The following is a 17,396-nucleotide window of genomic DNA, read 5'->3' on the forward strand; positions in this document are numbered from 1 at the left end:
AAGCAGCTGCAATAAGTGCCAGCGCATGGGGAAACGAGGGCTGCACTGTATTCTTGTAAATACGGTGCAACCCTGTGTTTCTGAAGTGGCGGAGCGTGGCGTTAAGCCAGAAAGGCTAACGCCGTGCTCCGTCACTTCATTGCGAATACTTAAAGCCACCTACTCTTGACTTCTCTAGCTTAGGTTTGCCAAAACTCAACAGGACCGAGGACAAATGGTTAAAATTGTGCAGTGGCATAGAAATCTATTGGAAATAAATTCTGCAAGACGGTTAAAATAAGGCTCTGCATAACAGAAACACTTACAGTGCCGCGCCATCCCTAGGCACTCTGCAAAATGAATGAAGTGTGTGCAGGGCAGAAATAAGGCCTGATGCTCAGACCGTGTCTCACACATTGCTCTGTCGGAACCAGTAGCCAACTTTTATACAGGTGGCACCATACCGAGAAAGAGTCAAATCCAAGCCCCTCACCTCCCCAGCTGCATCAACAATCAGTCATAGCTGTGTTTGTTGTATGGATGAACATCCTTTGACTGTAAACCGGTCCATAATGGCTGCACACAGGCCATCATTTAGTATACGAATCGTTGCAGATTCTAAAATGGTAGCCATGATGAACGTACCCTGCTGAGCATTGTCCCCTTAGAGTCTTTCTTTTTTTTAAAGATTTTTTTACTTAACTAAGAAAACAGGTTAATACCCCACATCTCATCATTATCTTAAATGGATAAACACCCAATAAATTGTAGTACATGTTGGACACGTTCTCTCCCCTCCTCCGTCTCGGTCCCATAAAATGTAAGTCCATAATACAGTTTTAAGGATAAGATCCAGTCGCACTCTCAAGAGGAAGGGAAACGCAAAGATCCCCCTCTATAATCAGTCCATTTCCACCAGATTTCCCCCCATTTGTTTGGGCAACCCCTGTTCTCATAGACCACTTTTTCGGCCACCATGCACCAGTCCATGTCCCGCTTCCAGTCTCTCAGGCACAGAGCCGTCTCCGCCCCCAATGACATGCAATATTACGCTTGGCTATCGCCAGACCCAGTCATCCAGGTCCACTCCACGTGGTTCAGGTCAATGACTGTCTCTTAGAGTCTTTTACTTTTCTATGTCTATTATAGTTTTAGGCCTTTCGGCGCCCAAGTCAGTGTATGCTTAAAATGAGTCTTAGCTTTACAAAATAAGTTCTTGTTATTGTGAGTGATGTACTTTATTCGATAAAAATGTCATCATAAAAGTATACAATTTATACAGTACGTTTAGAAGGATAAAAAACGGGAACCCACCAGTCCTTATATACATACAACATCACATACTACCCAAATTCTAAAATCTATAAAATATACACTAAAAACAGATACATAAGAACCATAAAAACATCCCGCCATTGGGCCATCTGACTTGTTATTAGTAGTTTGAGGCCAACTAGCTCTGTGTCGTCAAGAGGTGATTTATCCAGTTACGTTTTTTTTAAATATATCGTAGGCCCATCTTTCTTATATTTCCTTCACTTTTGCAGTTTTATATTGCAGGAACTAGGCCCGAGGACATTCGAGTGCTTTACGTACGCACTAAAATCATATTGCACAGTTTTAGCCACAGGGAGAGTAAGTGATTTGCACAGAATCACGGGTTGTTGAGCTGAGTCCGATACTTAAATCGAGTTTCCCATTTTCAAAGTCAGTATCTCTGCCGTTATGCCACATTTCCTGGTTTTATAATGCAGAGTTTGAAACTACAAATCCCAGCATGCTTTATCTTTTTGGCTCAAAGGCAAGACTTGGAAAAGGTGCATAGTGCATGGGACCAGTTGGCAACTCCGATTATCTAGCGCTGTTTTCCCACCTTCCAAATACTTTTGTTTTCTAGAGCATTGTGTCTCTATAAAATGGTTTAACAAAAAAAAGTATGAAAAGAATTGCATTTGATCATTAAAAAATAAAACCGTTGGCAGCACGGACTTTGAATACCTCCGTGCCCTATCAAGTCTGCAATCTTATTGGATGCTAAAATGTTTCCCATAAATCTCTCTGCTATGCATTTTCAAAGACAAGAACACAGTGAGCAGATGCCAGTGAACAAAGCGAAAAGTTAAGGTCTCGTTTACCAAAAAGCGGGAAATGATAATCAAACATCGGTCTGCATTTTTCCATGCTGAGCTATTCAGTCTTTCCATAATTTTGCCTTCAACATTGATTGCGGAGGCCTTTTTAACTCTAACCGAACAATGCATACAACCTCTGTGTTCATTTGAACATAGCCCCATCGGTTTCTCCATGCGAGGGACTGTATCGAGTTGATAGCGAAGGAATGTGTAACATTATCCCGCTGTATTTCTCCATGCAGGGAATCCCAACGCGGTTGTTACAACAGAATAACAGAATCGGCCCGTTTGTGAACACAAAAAATGCTTTTTAGATGCAGTAACCTATTACCGAGTCACAAAATGGGTTTGCGATTCGCTATTAGGAAGGGGCGTGTTTAGGGTGTCCCTTCCTAATACGGAATCGCATCAGTATGTAGGAACGTTTTGTGACCGAAATGAGGCCGCATTTTACCACCTACTTTAAGTAGGTGGTAACTCATTATGAAACGGGAAAGGGTCGCCAATGGACCCCTTCCCCTTTGTGAATGTTTGTTACAGCGTTTTTTAAGAGGAGGCAGTGGTCCCACAGACCACTGCCTATTCTTAAAAAAATAAAACTTTTCATTTTACTTTTTGCAAAGCACCTAATTTTCCTTTAATGAAAACTGGCTGCTTTACAAAAAAGAAGATTGCTTTATTTAAAACCAATCACAGAGATGGTGGTCTGCTGACCTCAGCAGGCCACTATCCCCATGATTTTTTGCGATTCCTAGGGGGTCGCAAATTGTGATCTACTTCATTAATATTAATAAGGTGGAGCGATTTGCGAACCCTTAGGAATCGCTATTTGAAACTCTTTGAGTTTCATACATTGTAAATTGCGGTTACCTAATTGCAATTCTCAGGAATTCGCAATTAGGTATTCACGATTTACTATTTTGATACATGTAGACCTAGATCTTGTATGCGCAAAGTCTATATCTAACAGTTTTAGAGAGAGAGGACCATTTGGGGTTGAGTTCTTTAATTAATCTGTAGTCCCATCAGGCTTGCTACCATTATTTGCTTAAGGCAGATTTTCTGTAGCGGGCAGTGATGCTGGGCAGAGCGGACTGTGGGCTGAGCTGGTGTGGCTGCCTATGATTTTTCTAAAGCCCGTAATGGCCAGGAATTGTTGAATTTTCCCAGGTCACATACTTTGGAAAATGTCCTTGTCTATTTTTAAAGATTGTTTTAAATGCTGCGCGTGAGAGGTGAAGCTTATTTAATGCCGTTTGATCTATTTGGAGAGAGATGATTGATCTTTGGAGATAAGTTGACCAAGGGTTCTTTCCTGATTGGAAGATATTCTGAAGGGCAGTTTTCAGTGAGTTGGGCGGTACTTTCATATTCCTATAATAGTATTTTAGAATGGCTGACATGCCGGGCCAAGACTGGCCCTCAAGCCCAATTTCCAGCCTTACCAGGCATTCGCATGTGTATGAGGGCAGTCTGAAGACCCTTTTATAGACGTTGAGCTGGAATCTTTCCATGGTTTTGACGAATTGGCCCGGATACGCTTCACAACCCTATTTAATCATCAGGAGAAGTGTGGCTCCTATTACTCGTCTTATTGGGTCTATAGAGGGTCTTTCATGGAAATTACTCAATTGTCATTTTCTAATGATAACCAATTCTGCCTTTGCTTCTAGGTGGCCCAATGTACTTTGGCAACTCCCTTTGATCTCAGTCAGATTCCTAGGTAGTTGTATGAATCAGTGCTTTTGATCTTTAAAAGCCCCAGACTCTAAGCATAATTCCTTTTCTTGCATGACCTGCAGAAGATTACTTTTTTAGTCTCGGAGGTGTTTGCTACCATTTTGTTGGCCTGGTTGTAATTATGAAGAGGATGTAATGCTTTCTGGATACCTATTTTAGAGTGGCCCAGCAAGATGATGTCCTCTGCATATTGAAGAATAGAGACTTTGAATTTTGGGATGCCTCACCCCCTAAGTTTCCTCCACAACATTTTCCGGTCTACAGAGTCAAATGCAGCAGAATAGTCAATGAAGCAGGCTAAGAGGGGGTGAGTTGCTTCTGACAAGTAGTTTAGTGGATTAGATCTGAGAGTGCCACTTTTTTATCGAGGGTTGACGAATTTGCCCTGAATCCGGGTTGACAGAGTGGGATTATCTCCTTTGCCTCAGTCCAGTACTCTAGCTCTTTCATGAGGACGGTGGCATACACCTTTGCTTCTATGTCCAGGTGGGCAATAAGGTGATGGTTTGCCCATGGAGTACAGTTACAAACTATTAACATGGCATTTTACAAAACACTAACTCATTTAGCCAATTAGGTAAGCCAGTCACTAAATTACTTAAAATATGGAAGATTTAAAACTATGTGAAGTGATTCGAACAGTTGTTTTCTTCACTAAAAATAGAATGAATGCTGAATGCCACATCATCCCTCATCAGCCAGGCTTGATTGAATCCAGTGGGGCAGTGAGCACGGGGACCATGTGAGGGCTGAGCAAATTATGCAGCAAGAAAAAGCAAATTATGCAGCCCATTTTGTAAAAGTATTACTACTACATTTCCTCATTTATAGGTCGAGCATCAGCGATGACCTGTTGTATCTCTCTGTGTGGCTTTGGCAAACCCACCGTTTGTTATTGGCTGTTAGCTGCAGCATCCAGAAATGCTGGTTTCTTATTGGTGGTTTTCTGTTAAAGTCCCTCCTTTGTGTGTTTAGCTCTCTTTCCGTAGATTTCACTCAGAGGGCGTTTTGGTCGGCCATCACACAGTACAGCGTGTGATGGCCTCTATTCTCTCCTCCCATCTCGCTATTTCATGTGAGAGGTTGTTTTTTTTGTAATTAAATACATCTGCGAGTGCTATTATGCTTTCAGTTTCATGGCACGCGCGCAACTTTCTTCATATGCGTCTCATACTTGGGACGATGCGTGAAGCAGGCTCCATGTTTATTAAATTTTTTTACGACCGCCTCGGTACCAGCAGTCAAACACACAGTTTACTTTTGACCTCACACAAGATGCTATCAGCATTGTTGTAACTACATCAAGGCCATTTTCTAGAAGATAGACTTCACACACGAGGCTGTGGCAGGAGGTCAGCGGGGCATAAGGCAGGTCTATTTACTCCCAAATTGCTCTTTTGCTCTGTTTTTTTAATTTTGGAACTTTATACATTTACAATTCCCAATCAAATTAGCTTTTAAATCATTCTTTTTTTAATTTTCTAACAGCGCACCAGGCCTTTCTTTTCTCATTTGTTTACTTTTGTAGGAATTGTGGCACCCACGCTTTATCTTTACACATTTGACCCTAAAGCGCGGGTGCCTCTATTGCTTCCAAAGTATATTACCAGAAAGAAAAAATGTGGCGCACACGTTTTCTTTCTATTTTTCTACCTTTCTGTTATTTTCCCCATTTACTTTCAATAGTCCCTTGTAGGTTTAAAAATGGCCACCTCATTTCTGCCGGCATTTAGGCCCTATTAACAATCATAACCCCACCCACCCCCTCATCCAAACCACACTCACGTCTCTTTCTTCTCCTCACAAACATGTCACTGTCCTCGGCTCTAGAATAACTGCAAAGTCTGATTCCGTCAGTTTTACTTGAAATTTGAAAATTAACACAGTAAGCCGCTCTTGCCTCTGTAGTTAACCTGGCTCGCAGTAAAATCAAATGAAAAATGTTTCAACAAATTTAAGCCAATCTTTGACTAGCTTACATTGTCTTTTCTCCCATATAGTTCCTCCCTTACCAGCTCTTTTTCCCATATATTCTCTCCTTCAACCTTCTTCCTTCTTTACTTCATGGTACACCCTTACCAATAACTCAAAATATCACTGTCCTAATTTACTAACATTCACATAGAACAGCACTGCATGGCATTTATTAGACCTACATTATGTGAATGGTAAAATATTGTGCAGCGCCAAAATCTGCGAGAGTTGCATGCTGATGATGTAATTCACCGATCAAGTGATTCTTAGCGTGAACAGAGAATTTGAGGTACACCCTCCATTCCAATCTTAATGCGAGGAAAACACCTCAAGGGCAATCCACATAAAACTTGTAATTTTGCAGCAGTTACTCAACTTTCTGGTAGGAATATCACACAAAATTCCACTTGCCCCTTCTTGCATCTGGTTTCATTTGGCCTTAGGATTTAGAGCAAAGCCATGTTATCGCATTTTAGTTGTTTGGGATTTGTATGAACTTTTGTTGGTGATTGCACTTCTTCAATCAGGCAGGCTCTATTTGCGTAAACTACATAGCAGCAGGAACACGGCAGTGCAGAGGGATTTGGACTCATCCATGGAGTCAACTTTTCGTGCACAAAAGTTCAGCTGTACAGCCGAATGACTCACAAATTGATACCATTAATCGCAACAGCACTGGCACAAATAATTAATAAATCTACATCCACATATCTATTAAGTATGATTATCTAAGGATCTAATTTAATTATTCTTAAATCACTCAAGGCATCAATTTACTACATCTCCAAGGACATCTAAAATAAACAATAAGAGTAAAATATTGACTATCCTGGATTTAATTGAATTTGCATTGATGGCTGCCGGTAATTCTCAAAGTCAATAATCCTATTTGTAGAATAAACAATTAAGCTGAAGTAAAATATATTTGAGATGTATTTAGCTTTCAAGAAATTGTCATTAAGATTCATGCAATTCTGAAAGTTCAACATACAGTGTATTTTTCTGCACACCATTCTATTAACCCCTTCACTGCGGCGGCTATTCCGCTGTGGTGCTAAGGGGGCGGGGCGGCCGCGCGGTGGCCGCATGCTGGTGACGGAACCGCTCCGTCACCAGCGTCGGTGGCGCTGTGCTTATGACGGAGCGGTTCCGCCACGGCCTCCCCGTTCAATAGAACGCTCAGCGCAGGTGCGGAATTCGCGCCGCGCATGAGCAGCGAGCGGGCCATGACGGAACCGCTCCGTCATCAGCACAGCGCCACCACAGCTGATGACGGAGCGGTTCCGTCATCAGCAGACAAGGGGTTAAACAGATGCAGACAACAGTTTTCAAATTCACCTTTAAGATAGAATGATCAATTCACGAAGCAAATCCCTAAAAGGCATCAGGATCAGGACATTTTTAAGTCATTTGCCCTTAGAATTTGAATAAACAATGTACCTATTTTTAGAAGAAAATCACCATTCTTCATGACTTTGCTCCACTTTCCTACAACTACTTATCACATGTTCCGGCCTATGTCCAAATTCAATGCATAAGGAGAATCACAACTATGAAATGAACAGCACCCAAATTTTATCTTGATTGTTCCTTAGAAAAAAGCTCAAGATCCCCTACTTGAACGAGGATATTAACTGATTCCCGGTTTACCTCAGATATCTTCTTCATAACTGTCTGTAAAATGTAATAAAATAATTTGAAATAAAAAAAAGAACACAGCATGAAAAATCGTTCTCTTCTGGTGCTGAAAGTTCCGAGGTGCCCAATATCCTTCCTCATGCTTTGGTTCAACTGGAAGGGATTTCAGCATCTGAGCTTGCCCTCTTACATATTATCAATATCAAAGTGGTACAAAATGAGTCCAGCTAACACTTGCCAGAGAATGCGGCAATTAAGATACATTTTGAACACCGGGGTTATATTGTTTATAACTTACAAAAAAATAACAACAAAATACCTTTTTAACTAAAAAGAGCAATATGAACTGAACTGCTAAAATGCAAAGTATCTTTTCTAGATATGTTAACGACAAGGCAATGAATACATAGAGCATAACAGGTGAAAGATGACAGATAAGGGCACAGGTGAAGAACAGAAAAAAGGGGGAAAAAAAGAAATAAAGGAAGCTAGTAATAAACAAAATGAAAAAAGCAAAATAAAGAAAGTAATAAAGATCACAAAGTCTGAGAGGACAGTACTATGGAGGTGTAAAAGAAATCAAGGAAACATAATTTGTAACAAACAGATAATGTGATGCACACAAAAATTATTAATATAAAAAGAAACAGGAAGAATGAAGGAGAACACGAAAGCAAAATGACTGAAAGCAACAAAAGAAAAGGAGAGAAGGAATGAAAGTGAGAAAATGAAAATATTAATATAGATACAGACATGTGGAAAGACAGAAAAAGGAAACAAAGAAAATAACAAAAACAAAAGAAAGAAGGAAAAAATAAACAAAGGAAGGAAGGAAGGAAGAAAGACAAAAGGAAAAAAGAGAATCAAGAGGGACCGGGAAAATGTCAAGTAATCATTGAAAAAACGAAAGAGACTAGACAGAAGTTTAAGAAAGAATGAGGTGCACAGAAAGAGAAAGGAAGACTAGAATAAGTGATTACATGTGAGCAAAATTGTCTTAGTGAGAAAAATTCGGACAGTAAAATGCACTGGAAAGAGTAACAGAAGAAGTAATTCAAATAAAATGGAAGTAAAACAGAATGAAGTGAAGAAAGTAACTGACGGATAAAGGAAGGAGGCAGCAGATGAAAGAAAACAACCTGTATGATTCTTTAACACAGTGGGCATGCATGCAAGCTCAACACTGTGCCAAACAATAACTTTCACTTTGTTGTTCTCCCTGTCTCTCTCTTTATTCCTGCCTTATTCTTCTCTCTGTCTGGCTCTCTCTCATTATCTACGAGTCTCTCTCTCTCAATTCTCTAGTTCTCTTTCCATCCCCCACTTTCATCCTCCCATTTAAAGAAACTAGATTATATATCTTTCCATTCTCTCACCTTCTCAGGGTTTTCACAAAGCCCTTTGGTGGTTATTCTCTCCCTTACCCTAATCCTTTTTCACAGCGATTGAAGGACTGTATTGGGAATTCATTGTGCTTTACTGAGGACATGTTTAAGCAGTGGCGGCTGGTGACATTTAAAATTGGTGAGGTGTAAAAGTTGGGTAGGACTTATATGTAGTTCGCAACGCGAGGACGCCTAATGGACAAACGCGGGGTCAAGGTTGGGCACCTCTCCAGAGGAAAATTTTGAAAAAGATTGGCAAATGGTGCATTTTATAGCAAATTAATTTAGTGATAAAGCAAGGCTTATAAAACAGTGGGACTGTATGGTCTTGAAATATTAAATACATTAAAAACTGCCCTATATCTTACTGCATTAATATGTCCAACTGTTACTGTAATGTACAAATTGTACAATGTGACAACTTCATCCTTTTAAAATGTGTGCTTGCCAAGTGTCTTGCACTGCATGAGGCATCAACTTTGGAAGAAAATGCTCAAACCAGGCTACAGGAAGGACCCACAGCTGCTGACTGCAATCAGTCATGTAGAAGTATGTGAAGACAGGTCTTGAAGTGGGAAGAAAAATGTGGGGGCTCTCTCAAAGAGGACATGTAAAATACATTTCTGTGATTCTCATAATGTGCTACCTGATCGGTATTTTTTGTTGCTCTTTGAGATGTAATTGCATCCTGATATATGACACAACTGACCTACACCTAAAACCTCTCGGCGCGATTGGCTTTGTCAATGGTTGTTAGCTGTTTAAGATAAATGAGTAACAACAAAGATTTGTTATAAATAGTTGGCCTTGAAAATGTGAAATTTCAATAGTATTGAGGCCTGTGGATGGAGTTTTGGCCTTCAGTTATGTGTGCTTTATGTTAGATATGTATGACATTTTTCTCTGCATATCTCGTCAATCTGCCCATCGTCAACCGCATCTCTTTCCTTTTCAGCACCCTCTTTCACTCTTTGCCAAATGTATTTCCTCACATCTCCCTCACTTCACCACTTCCAAACATATGCCTGCACTCACTCACATTTAAAAATTTGCCTTCTAAATATTTTGACACCTGTGTAACCCCTTCAAGCAAATTTCCACAGAATTCCAATTGCAACTGGAATACATGACCATTGTTCTGTGTGCTCTGCAGAGATGCCAACCCGCTGACGGGCACTTTGCTTTAGCTTCAGCATCAGTATCAGAGCTCTTAATCAAAGCCCCTCATAAACACCTGGCTCAGCTCAAAGTATGTACAGGACAAAATACAGAAGCACAGCATGACTAAATAACTAAATCTTGAGAAAGGCAAGATTAAGGAAAATGTGAAATAAGAGAGGAACTAAATCGGTGACCTGCATTGCCTTAACGTTTTTACACTCATTGTTCGCAAATAAATCCATGTTTTTGGCATTAAAGTTAAGGGCAATAATATAGGGTCAGTTTTACTGTCATGCAGCAGATAACTGTCTACAGGGTAAGCACATATGTCTCACTTTGCGCTTGACTCGGATATTTGGATCAACTTCACGAGGGAACAAGACCCTGCTCATCTTTTGGATCAATTTTGTGGGGGAACAAATACAGCAGCTCCACTTCTAACGGGGCCAGCGTCCTGCAGCCAGGGCCTGTCACAAAAGGGGAGGGTAGCGTATGAAGATTAGCATTATAACACTTACCGTTACGGAGAACAAGACACCAATACACATGTGCTTCATAAGTGTGACGAATGGGAAAGGGTGGGCTCTATGCCTGTGAATGACAGATAGATGCTCTCACACAGGGACAGAGACTCCAAAGCCCAAAACCATGACGCTGAAAGTGTCACTGGCCTATAGTGGATAGTGCCATACACTACAATGGCAATGAAGGGCTGTAGAACTATCAGCCCTGCGTCGTGTGCCACAGTTCAGAACATTAATTTAGTGCATGGCTTCCGTCTCCTGCTTCAGAGCAAGGCGGGGCAGGCAGCCTGGGACAGACAGCCTAGAATTGGATACATCAATTTGTTTAGAGATATGATCGTACCTCCAAATAAAAACCTCTATTAATGATTTGTACAGGAATGTGTAGGAAATTTCAGGCGGGGAGCAGCGCCAGACTCCTAATGGAGAAACGGCCCCAGTAGGGAATTGCTGTCCTCCAGCGAAGGCATGTATAAGGGAATCCCTGTACTTCAGTGAAGACATGTTTAGGGAAATCACTGTGTCTCCGCAAAGAAATTTATTGAGGAATCAATTTGTTCCGGTGAACACTTATAGAGGGGAATCACTGTGCTTCAGTATAGATATTTATCTAGAAGAATCACTGCGTCAGCGTCGATATGTATAGGGGAATCACTGTGCTTCATTGAAGACGTGCATAGAGGCATCACTGTGCTTCAGCTTAGACATGTAAAGGGGAATCACTGTGTTTCTGCAAAGACATGTCTAGAGGTATCAGTGGGTATCAGCAAACACACATATTGAGGAATCATTGTGCTTCAGCATAGGTATGAAAAGGGAAATCACTGTTATTCAGCTAACACATATATAGAGGATTCACTTTCGTTCAGCAAAGACATTTATAGGGACAGGGCCTCACTGGGAACCGGCCCTAGCAATCCAGTAGGACAGGCCGCGTGGGATGTGTGTGGAAAACACTGTAGCTGCTTTTGTTACAGGGAGCCAATATTGCAGCTATGCTCCAAAACAACGGGGAAAAGCCTGGTGCCCGCTACGGCCAGTCCAGCTCTTTATAGGGAAATCACTGTGGTTCAGGGATACGCCTATATTTCCTTGACAAGTGTAGGGGAATTTTCATGTTTCCACAAAGACATGTAAGGGGATCAATGTGCCTCAGCAAAAGCACGTGTAGGGAAATTGTGTGCTTCCATGAAGAAATATATAGGGGAATCACTGTGCTTCAGTGAAGATATGTGTAGGGCAATCTCTGTGCTTCCATGAAGACACACGTAGGGGAATCTTTATGTTACTGCCTAGACATGTATAGGGGAATCAATATGCTTCAGTGTAGACATACGTGGGGGAATTACTGTGATCCAGGTTAACTCTAACAATCATTAACAAGGGAATACAATGGTGAATGCTAAATTGTGAATATGGCCTCAAAGACTGATTAAAAGTGCTACAGTTAATCTTTCCTGAACGACCCTACAAGATGGGTTTCCCTCTACTCGTTTTGTTGTTTTTAAGAAAAAGCGTATTGCAGTCCACCCAATAACATTATGCTAAAATTGTGCAGGGTTTAAGCCACACACCCAATAATAACAGGCTCAAGTATCTAAATTGGTTTAAACCGGAGCAAAGGGCGGGGTGGGTACTCGATAACATAAAGGCATTCAAATTGCTAAGGGAAGTAGGAGATGGGCACTTTTCAGTGTAAGTCACAGTATGAGACAAAAAGATCAGAGAAAGTGTAACTTAAGAAAATCTTGATGGATGCCTAGGCAGCCTACCAGTGTAATTAATTTTGATAAAACAGTAATATGTTTAAAAAAAGTCTAATAATAAATAACATCCATAAAAGTGCAATAACATTATTGAGACGTCATTAAAACATTATTACAACCTCATGTACTCACAAAATTCATAGGCAGCAATAAGTACATACATAACAAAAATAGATAACAAAACATTGAATAATTAAAACTCTTTAGATAGCCAGAATTCAGTTCCTATAAAGTACTAAAACCTTAACAAACCCATCAAACAGATGCCCCTAAGTTATCATCTGATAAAGTGGCCAAGTGCGACTGAAGGCGCTTGATCTTAGAATGACATCTGTTTTCTTTTGACGATAAAACTCTTTAAAAAGGAGCAAATGCTTTTACAGGGGGTGCTTAGGTGTTGCAAATAGGACAAGGTGTTGGCACATCTTCTGATACCATATTCTCTTACTACAGGAACTAAACAAAACTCTTAGAATAAATCAATATAATACTTGCAAAAGAAGATTAAATTGAGCAGACTCTGAGGTGAAAACTCATCACACAGGCATATTAACACTTTACTAGGTTCCAATTGGCCCAAGGGGAAACCCAGGTGCCACAACACATGGCCAATCCTGAATCTGGTTGAAAAGACTCTATCCCAGTTATTGTCACCCATGCCAAAGTCTAACAGTAAACAAATCGGAAGGAGAGTATTTAGAAGGCAAAAGTGTAGAGAATATATTGTTAGTGTTTGAAGAGCATCCAGAATTAGAGGTATCACAAAGATACCTGTAGACCTCGCCCTATAAAAAAAGAAGCATTGAGAAAGCAAGTAGGTGTGGAGTTGGCTGCCAGGCTTTTGTCTTTGCCAATGTTTGTTTGTTATGGCTTTTAAAAAAATGTTATTGTTATGGGATCTGCCGGATCCTCGCCAATAATAGAAAAAAAAAAGAAAAAACTTTTCCTTAAAGCAAAAATATTTTTGGGGTCTTAATAACCTCTCATTGCTTTAGTAGCCACTGGTACTGAAGGAAAGAATTTTAGATGTGCTCCTTGTGAAAAGGCAGAATACTATCTCTCACTGTGAAGGGAACCAATGGCTGAAGTGGGCGGCCCTTTTGCCTCATGCTGTAGTGTGAGGAAGAAAAATGTAAATGGCACAAGAACAGACCAACGGATGAAGAAAGCTGGCTGAAAGCCCAAACAGTCATTATAATTGTAGTAAAATCAAAAGGTCATTTCTAACATCAAACCTAAAAATCCGGCTTTCTTGAGTTCTCCAATATAATTTCCTGGAAATAATTCTAGCTGCACCTGTAGCTAGGTACAGATGATGACACATCATTCAAGAGTGCTTATTGTCATCACCTGCTGGGTTACATTTGGAGAAGTGTGGCTCACTGGTTAGAGCAGGCAGACCCTGAAGCAGAGGTCAGACCCGGGACCTGGGTTCGATTCCCGAAGCGGCAGGGTCTTGAGCTCAAATGTCCATGGACTCGATAATTCTCGCTTCGGTGCCTGACCTAATCATGGGTTCACACTCTGCAACTCTGGGCATTAAGCTTGCTTAATCTCCACAACGGCCCCCCGTGGCGGGATGCCTGGCTTTCACCTTGGGGATGCCCTGTAGGGGCTATCTCACAGGGAAAAACCAGGACGGGTTCCCAAGGCAAGCGCGGAGATACCCCTTCGGGGGTCGAATCTGGCGCTATATAAGAAATATAATAATAAATAATAATAATTAACTGAACAAGCTCTATAGATTTTGTACCAGAGCAGGATGTCTCATTCATTGTTCATTATTCAATGCAAAGAACATGCAGGGGGGGGGGGGGGGGGGCATACTCTGTACCCAGTCAGGCCTGCCAGTACCATAGCCCCCGCCCCCCTCCCGGACCTCAGGGCCCCCTACACGGGCTTTTGTTATGCCACTGGCAAAGAATGAAACTTGTCTTGGCGTAAGAGGCATTGTCTAGCCCTGCTGCTCTGAATCCTCTACAAATGCACATTGGTTTATCCTGGTGCAGACTAAAGTCATGAGAAGGCTATGTAACATAGAAGCAGCATGTAAAACATACTATAAACCAGACAAAAACACTGCAACAAAACAACAAACTGCTGCAAAAAAAGGAGGAATTAATAAAGCAAACTTCTAATTCTAAAGAAAAAACAAGTTTAGGATTGAAGTTCCTTCTTAAACCGTAACTACAGAGGAATAGCACAAAAAGATGGAGGCAAAAAAGAATAAGGTGGACACAAGAAAGACTATGTCAGTGTTCTATATATCTTAATTTGTAGCACTTCCAATCAAAGAACTGACTGGCTGCAGGATGATCATTTCTCCTTCATCTCCCCAATTCACCAACCATTTTATAAGCTGAAGAACCAATCTTGAAAACAGTTCTAACCTCCAGAGGAAGCCAATACAAAGAGCGGATAATAGTGAAGAGGTGATGGAAAGTATGAGTTCCTACCATAAGTCTGGCTGCTGTAAGTTGAATACCCTTGCAGGGTAAGAGAGAAACTTAGAAGACACGACACTGCAGAAATTATTGGTAAGGCTACCTAGGTCAGGCAACTTGGGCTGCACCCGCCTTCACCACTACAAACATTTAGAATCTCATAAATAAGACCAAAACAAGCTCTGCCACCCGCTCCAAATATAATAGTGCCATGACCTACCTGCTCATGGTACTCAATCCCCATGCTCAACGTGTTGATCAAGATGGCAATCATAATGCCACGGTTGAAGTATTTGCTGTCGACGATCCTCTGCAGCCTATTGCTGAAGGCAGTCATTAATTTGCTGAATTTATTTCCCTCCTTTGGCTTCTTCTTCCTGTTCCTCCTCTTCTGCCGCCTCAGCTGCTGCTGCGCCAGTTGATCCCTTAGATCTCCGTGCCGTAGGTCCTGCGTGAACTCGTAGACACCGTTGGTGTCGGAGTCACCACTCTCGGAATCGCTGAACTCAAACTCAGGGTTCTCCAGGATACTTGCACAGTAGGGGCAATTCTGCATTTCACAGGACAGTAGGCTGGGCTGGGCACTGGGCAAGGGGCAGGGCACACTCATACTGGAGTGCCTGCTGGAGGTCCTACAGAGGCCTGGAAACAAAGAACATGCATAGCACATCAGTCAGGAATGCAATCTTGTCTTGCTCATTTTGGTTCAGAAAGCAAAACTATATTTACAACATCTGCTCAGCCCTGCTCATGATGCAAGCATAATCAGACCCAGTCAATACCTTACTCATTAAATAGTTTGTATGCTTAGCATTTAGGCGCCAAGGGCCAGAGGCTCGACCTTTCAGAAAGGTGGCTCTTACATGCCCACGCTGTTTTATCCTCTTCTTCAGGTCAACCAAAATATAAATATTATCGCGAGCCTCTGGCTGAGAGGATGATGATATGTTAAGTTAATCAACAGCATGAAAGCAAAGAGTGGTATTCAGCGATTTACGGTTGACCAGTGATTGTTTGCTCACAGTAGCAATCCAGATCATGTCATGGGTACATTGTTCTCTAGCGGTGGGTGGAGCCCATGCTTCACCATGTGCATGATTCCATGCATGCAAGACTTCAGTAGAGACAAGCTCTTTTACCCCCACCCCACACCCCCGGGTCAGGGATTACGCAGTGACTCTCTGCTGTCAATCATATGATGTTTCTCTAGAGCCTACTTTGGCTATCGGTTTGTAGTTGGTCCTCAATCAGTGTCTACCTGTTTCAGCGCAGTAGGGCTTCTGCGCAGGTCATCCTCTGGTTATCTCAATGGGATTGCTGATTCTGTTGTAACTTGCGCTTTAAATTTAACATTCCTTGTGAAGAATCTATATGACATCAGCTGGAATGTGTTGACTCAAGCTGTTGGGGAGTTTCAATTACGATCTTGCTGCAGTCACAAGCCTTCCTGGTGGGTGTTAATATAGCCTTATAGCCCGCTGTAGAGGGCTATACCAGCTATTAAAGGCCCTCTCCAGCATTAAAGGCCCCGAGCCGAAGGGCTATAAGGCTATTAGAACATTCTGTCACTAGAGGACAGAATGTTCTAACAAAAAAACAAAGCCTTTTGGAAGCGTGAGGGGATTAGAATCCCCTCAGTCTCCCTGAAGCCTTTGTTCACAGCCAGAGCTGTGAACAAAGAAACATTGGAATGTTGGAGCTCCAGGCTTATACCAGCCATTATAATCCCAGAGCACTCCATTGTTTTCAACGGAGCTCCCAACATTCCAATGTTCTAATTAAAGCTATTCAACTCAAAGGATTTGCATTTATCGTTTATTAGATTCATCATAGTCTGTTCCCACACTTCGGATCTTTAGCCTATAAAATACTCTGATGGACCCCTACTGTTTGGTAAAACACATGTGTCTGTCTACGCAAGCACAGCTTGACCTCGGTCCACCCAGTTATATTATATTACTCTAAGGGTTACCAATGCACCAGTATCTGCCATGTTCCACACATTCAAATGTAAAGCCTATGCTATATTCTGGTGCCACCTTAGAGATTTCTGTCGTAGAATTATCTGTCAGATCCCACAGAGCTGGGACCATGACATACATTGATGTCGCTGTACCCATCAACCTTCTATACTGGAGGCATTATCCTTACCAACCCCACCACATCATGAGATACAGCGTATCGTTACCATGATGTTAACCATTGGGTCCTTTTTTACTTACATTAACACCTGACTAACCTGTATCCACCTTCATGCAATTCCTGCTGCATGGAATTATTTGAACCAGATCTTAATCCTTATGCAGTTTTTAGAAATCAAACAACTTCCACTCTTATAAGACGCAAATTTGCATTTCGAACACACACGTTTAATCAGATCATAAAGGTTTAGAGACCTAAAATGATAACAATAGAATCCTGTTCGCAGGACAGCAATCAAACCCATGCATGAGACACATTTTCATACAGCAGATCCTCATTTAAGTAAGAATATCTATAATTTGCATGTCAATATGATTTCTTTCTCTATGCCCTGGTTGTCCTGGAAACCTGACCTCAAGGTAGAATCACATCGCAAGAGAGATATTCTAATGGCCTAGAACTATATTGCATTAGATTTGCATGCTTTCAGCAGATGTATTTCAGAATTAAA

The 17,396-nt window shown here is 41.4% G+C and overlaps 1 protein-coding gene across 1 annotated transcript in view; it reads right to left on the reverse strand.

Moving 5' to 3' along the window:
• Nucleotides 1-17,396, reverse strand: part of CACNA1H (calcium voltage-gated channel subunit alpha1 H) — a 1,502,131-nt gene that overhangs the window by 513,593 nt on the left and 971,142 nt on the right. The window contains exon 10 of the mRNA XM_086940723.1: nucleotides 14,964-15,385. Within this exon, the coding sequence (XP_086796849.1) occupies nucleotides 14,964-15,385 (422 nt within the window). The remainder of the gene's footprint in view (nucleotides 1-14,963; nucleotides 15,386-17,396) is intronic.

This window comes from Lissotriton vulgaris, chromosome 10 (genome assembly GCF_964263255.1).
Source record: "Lissotriton vulgaris chromosome 10, aLisVul1.2, whole genome shotgun sequence".
Lineage (NCBI taxonomy): Eukaryota > Metazoa > Chordata > Amphibia > Caudata > Salamandridae > Lissotriton > Lissotriton vulgaris.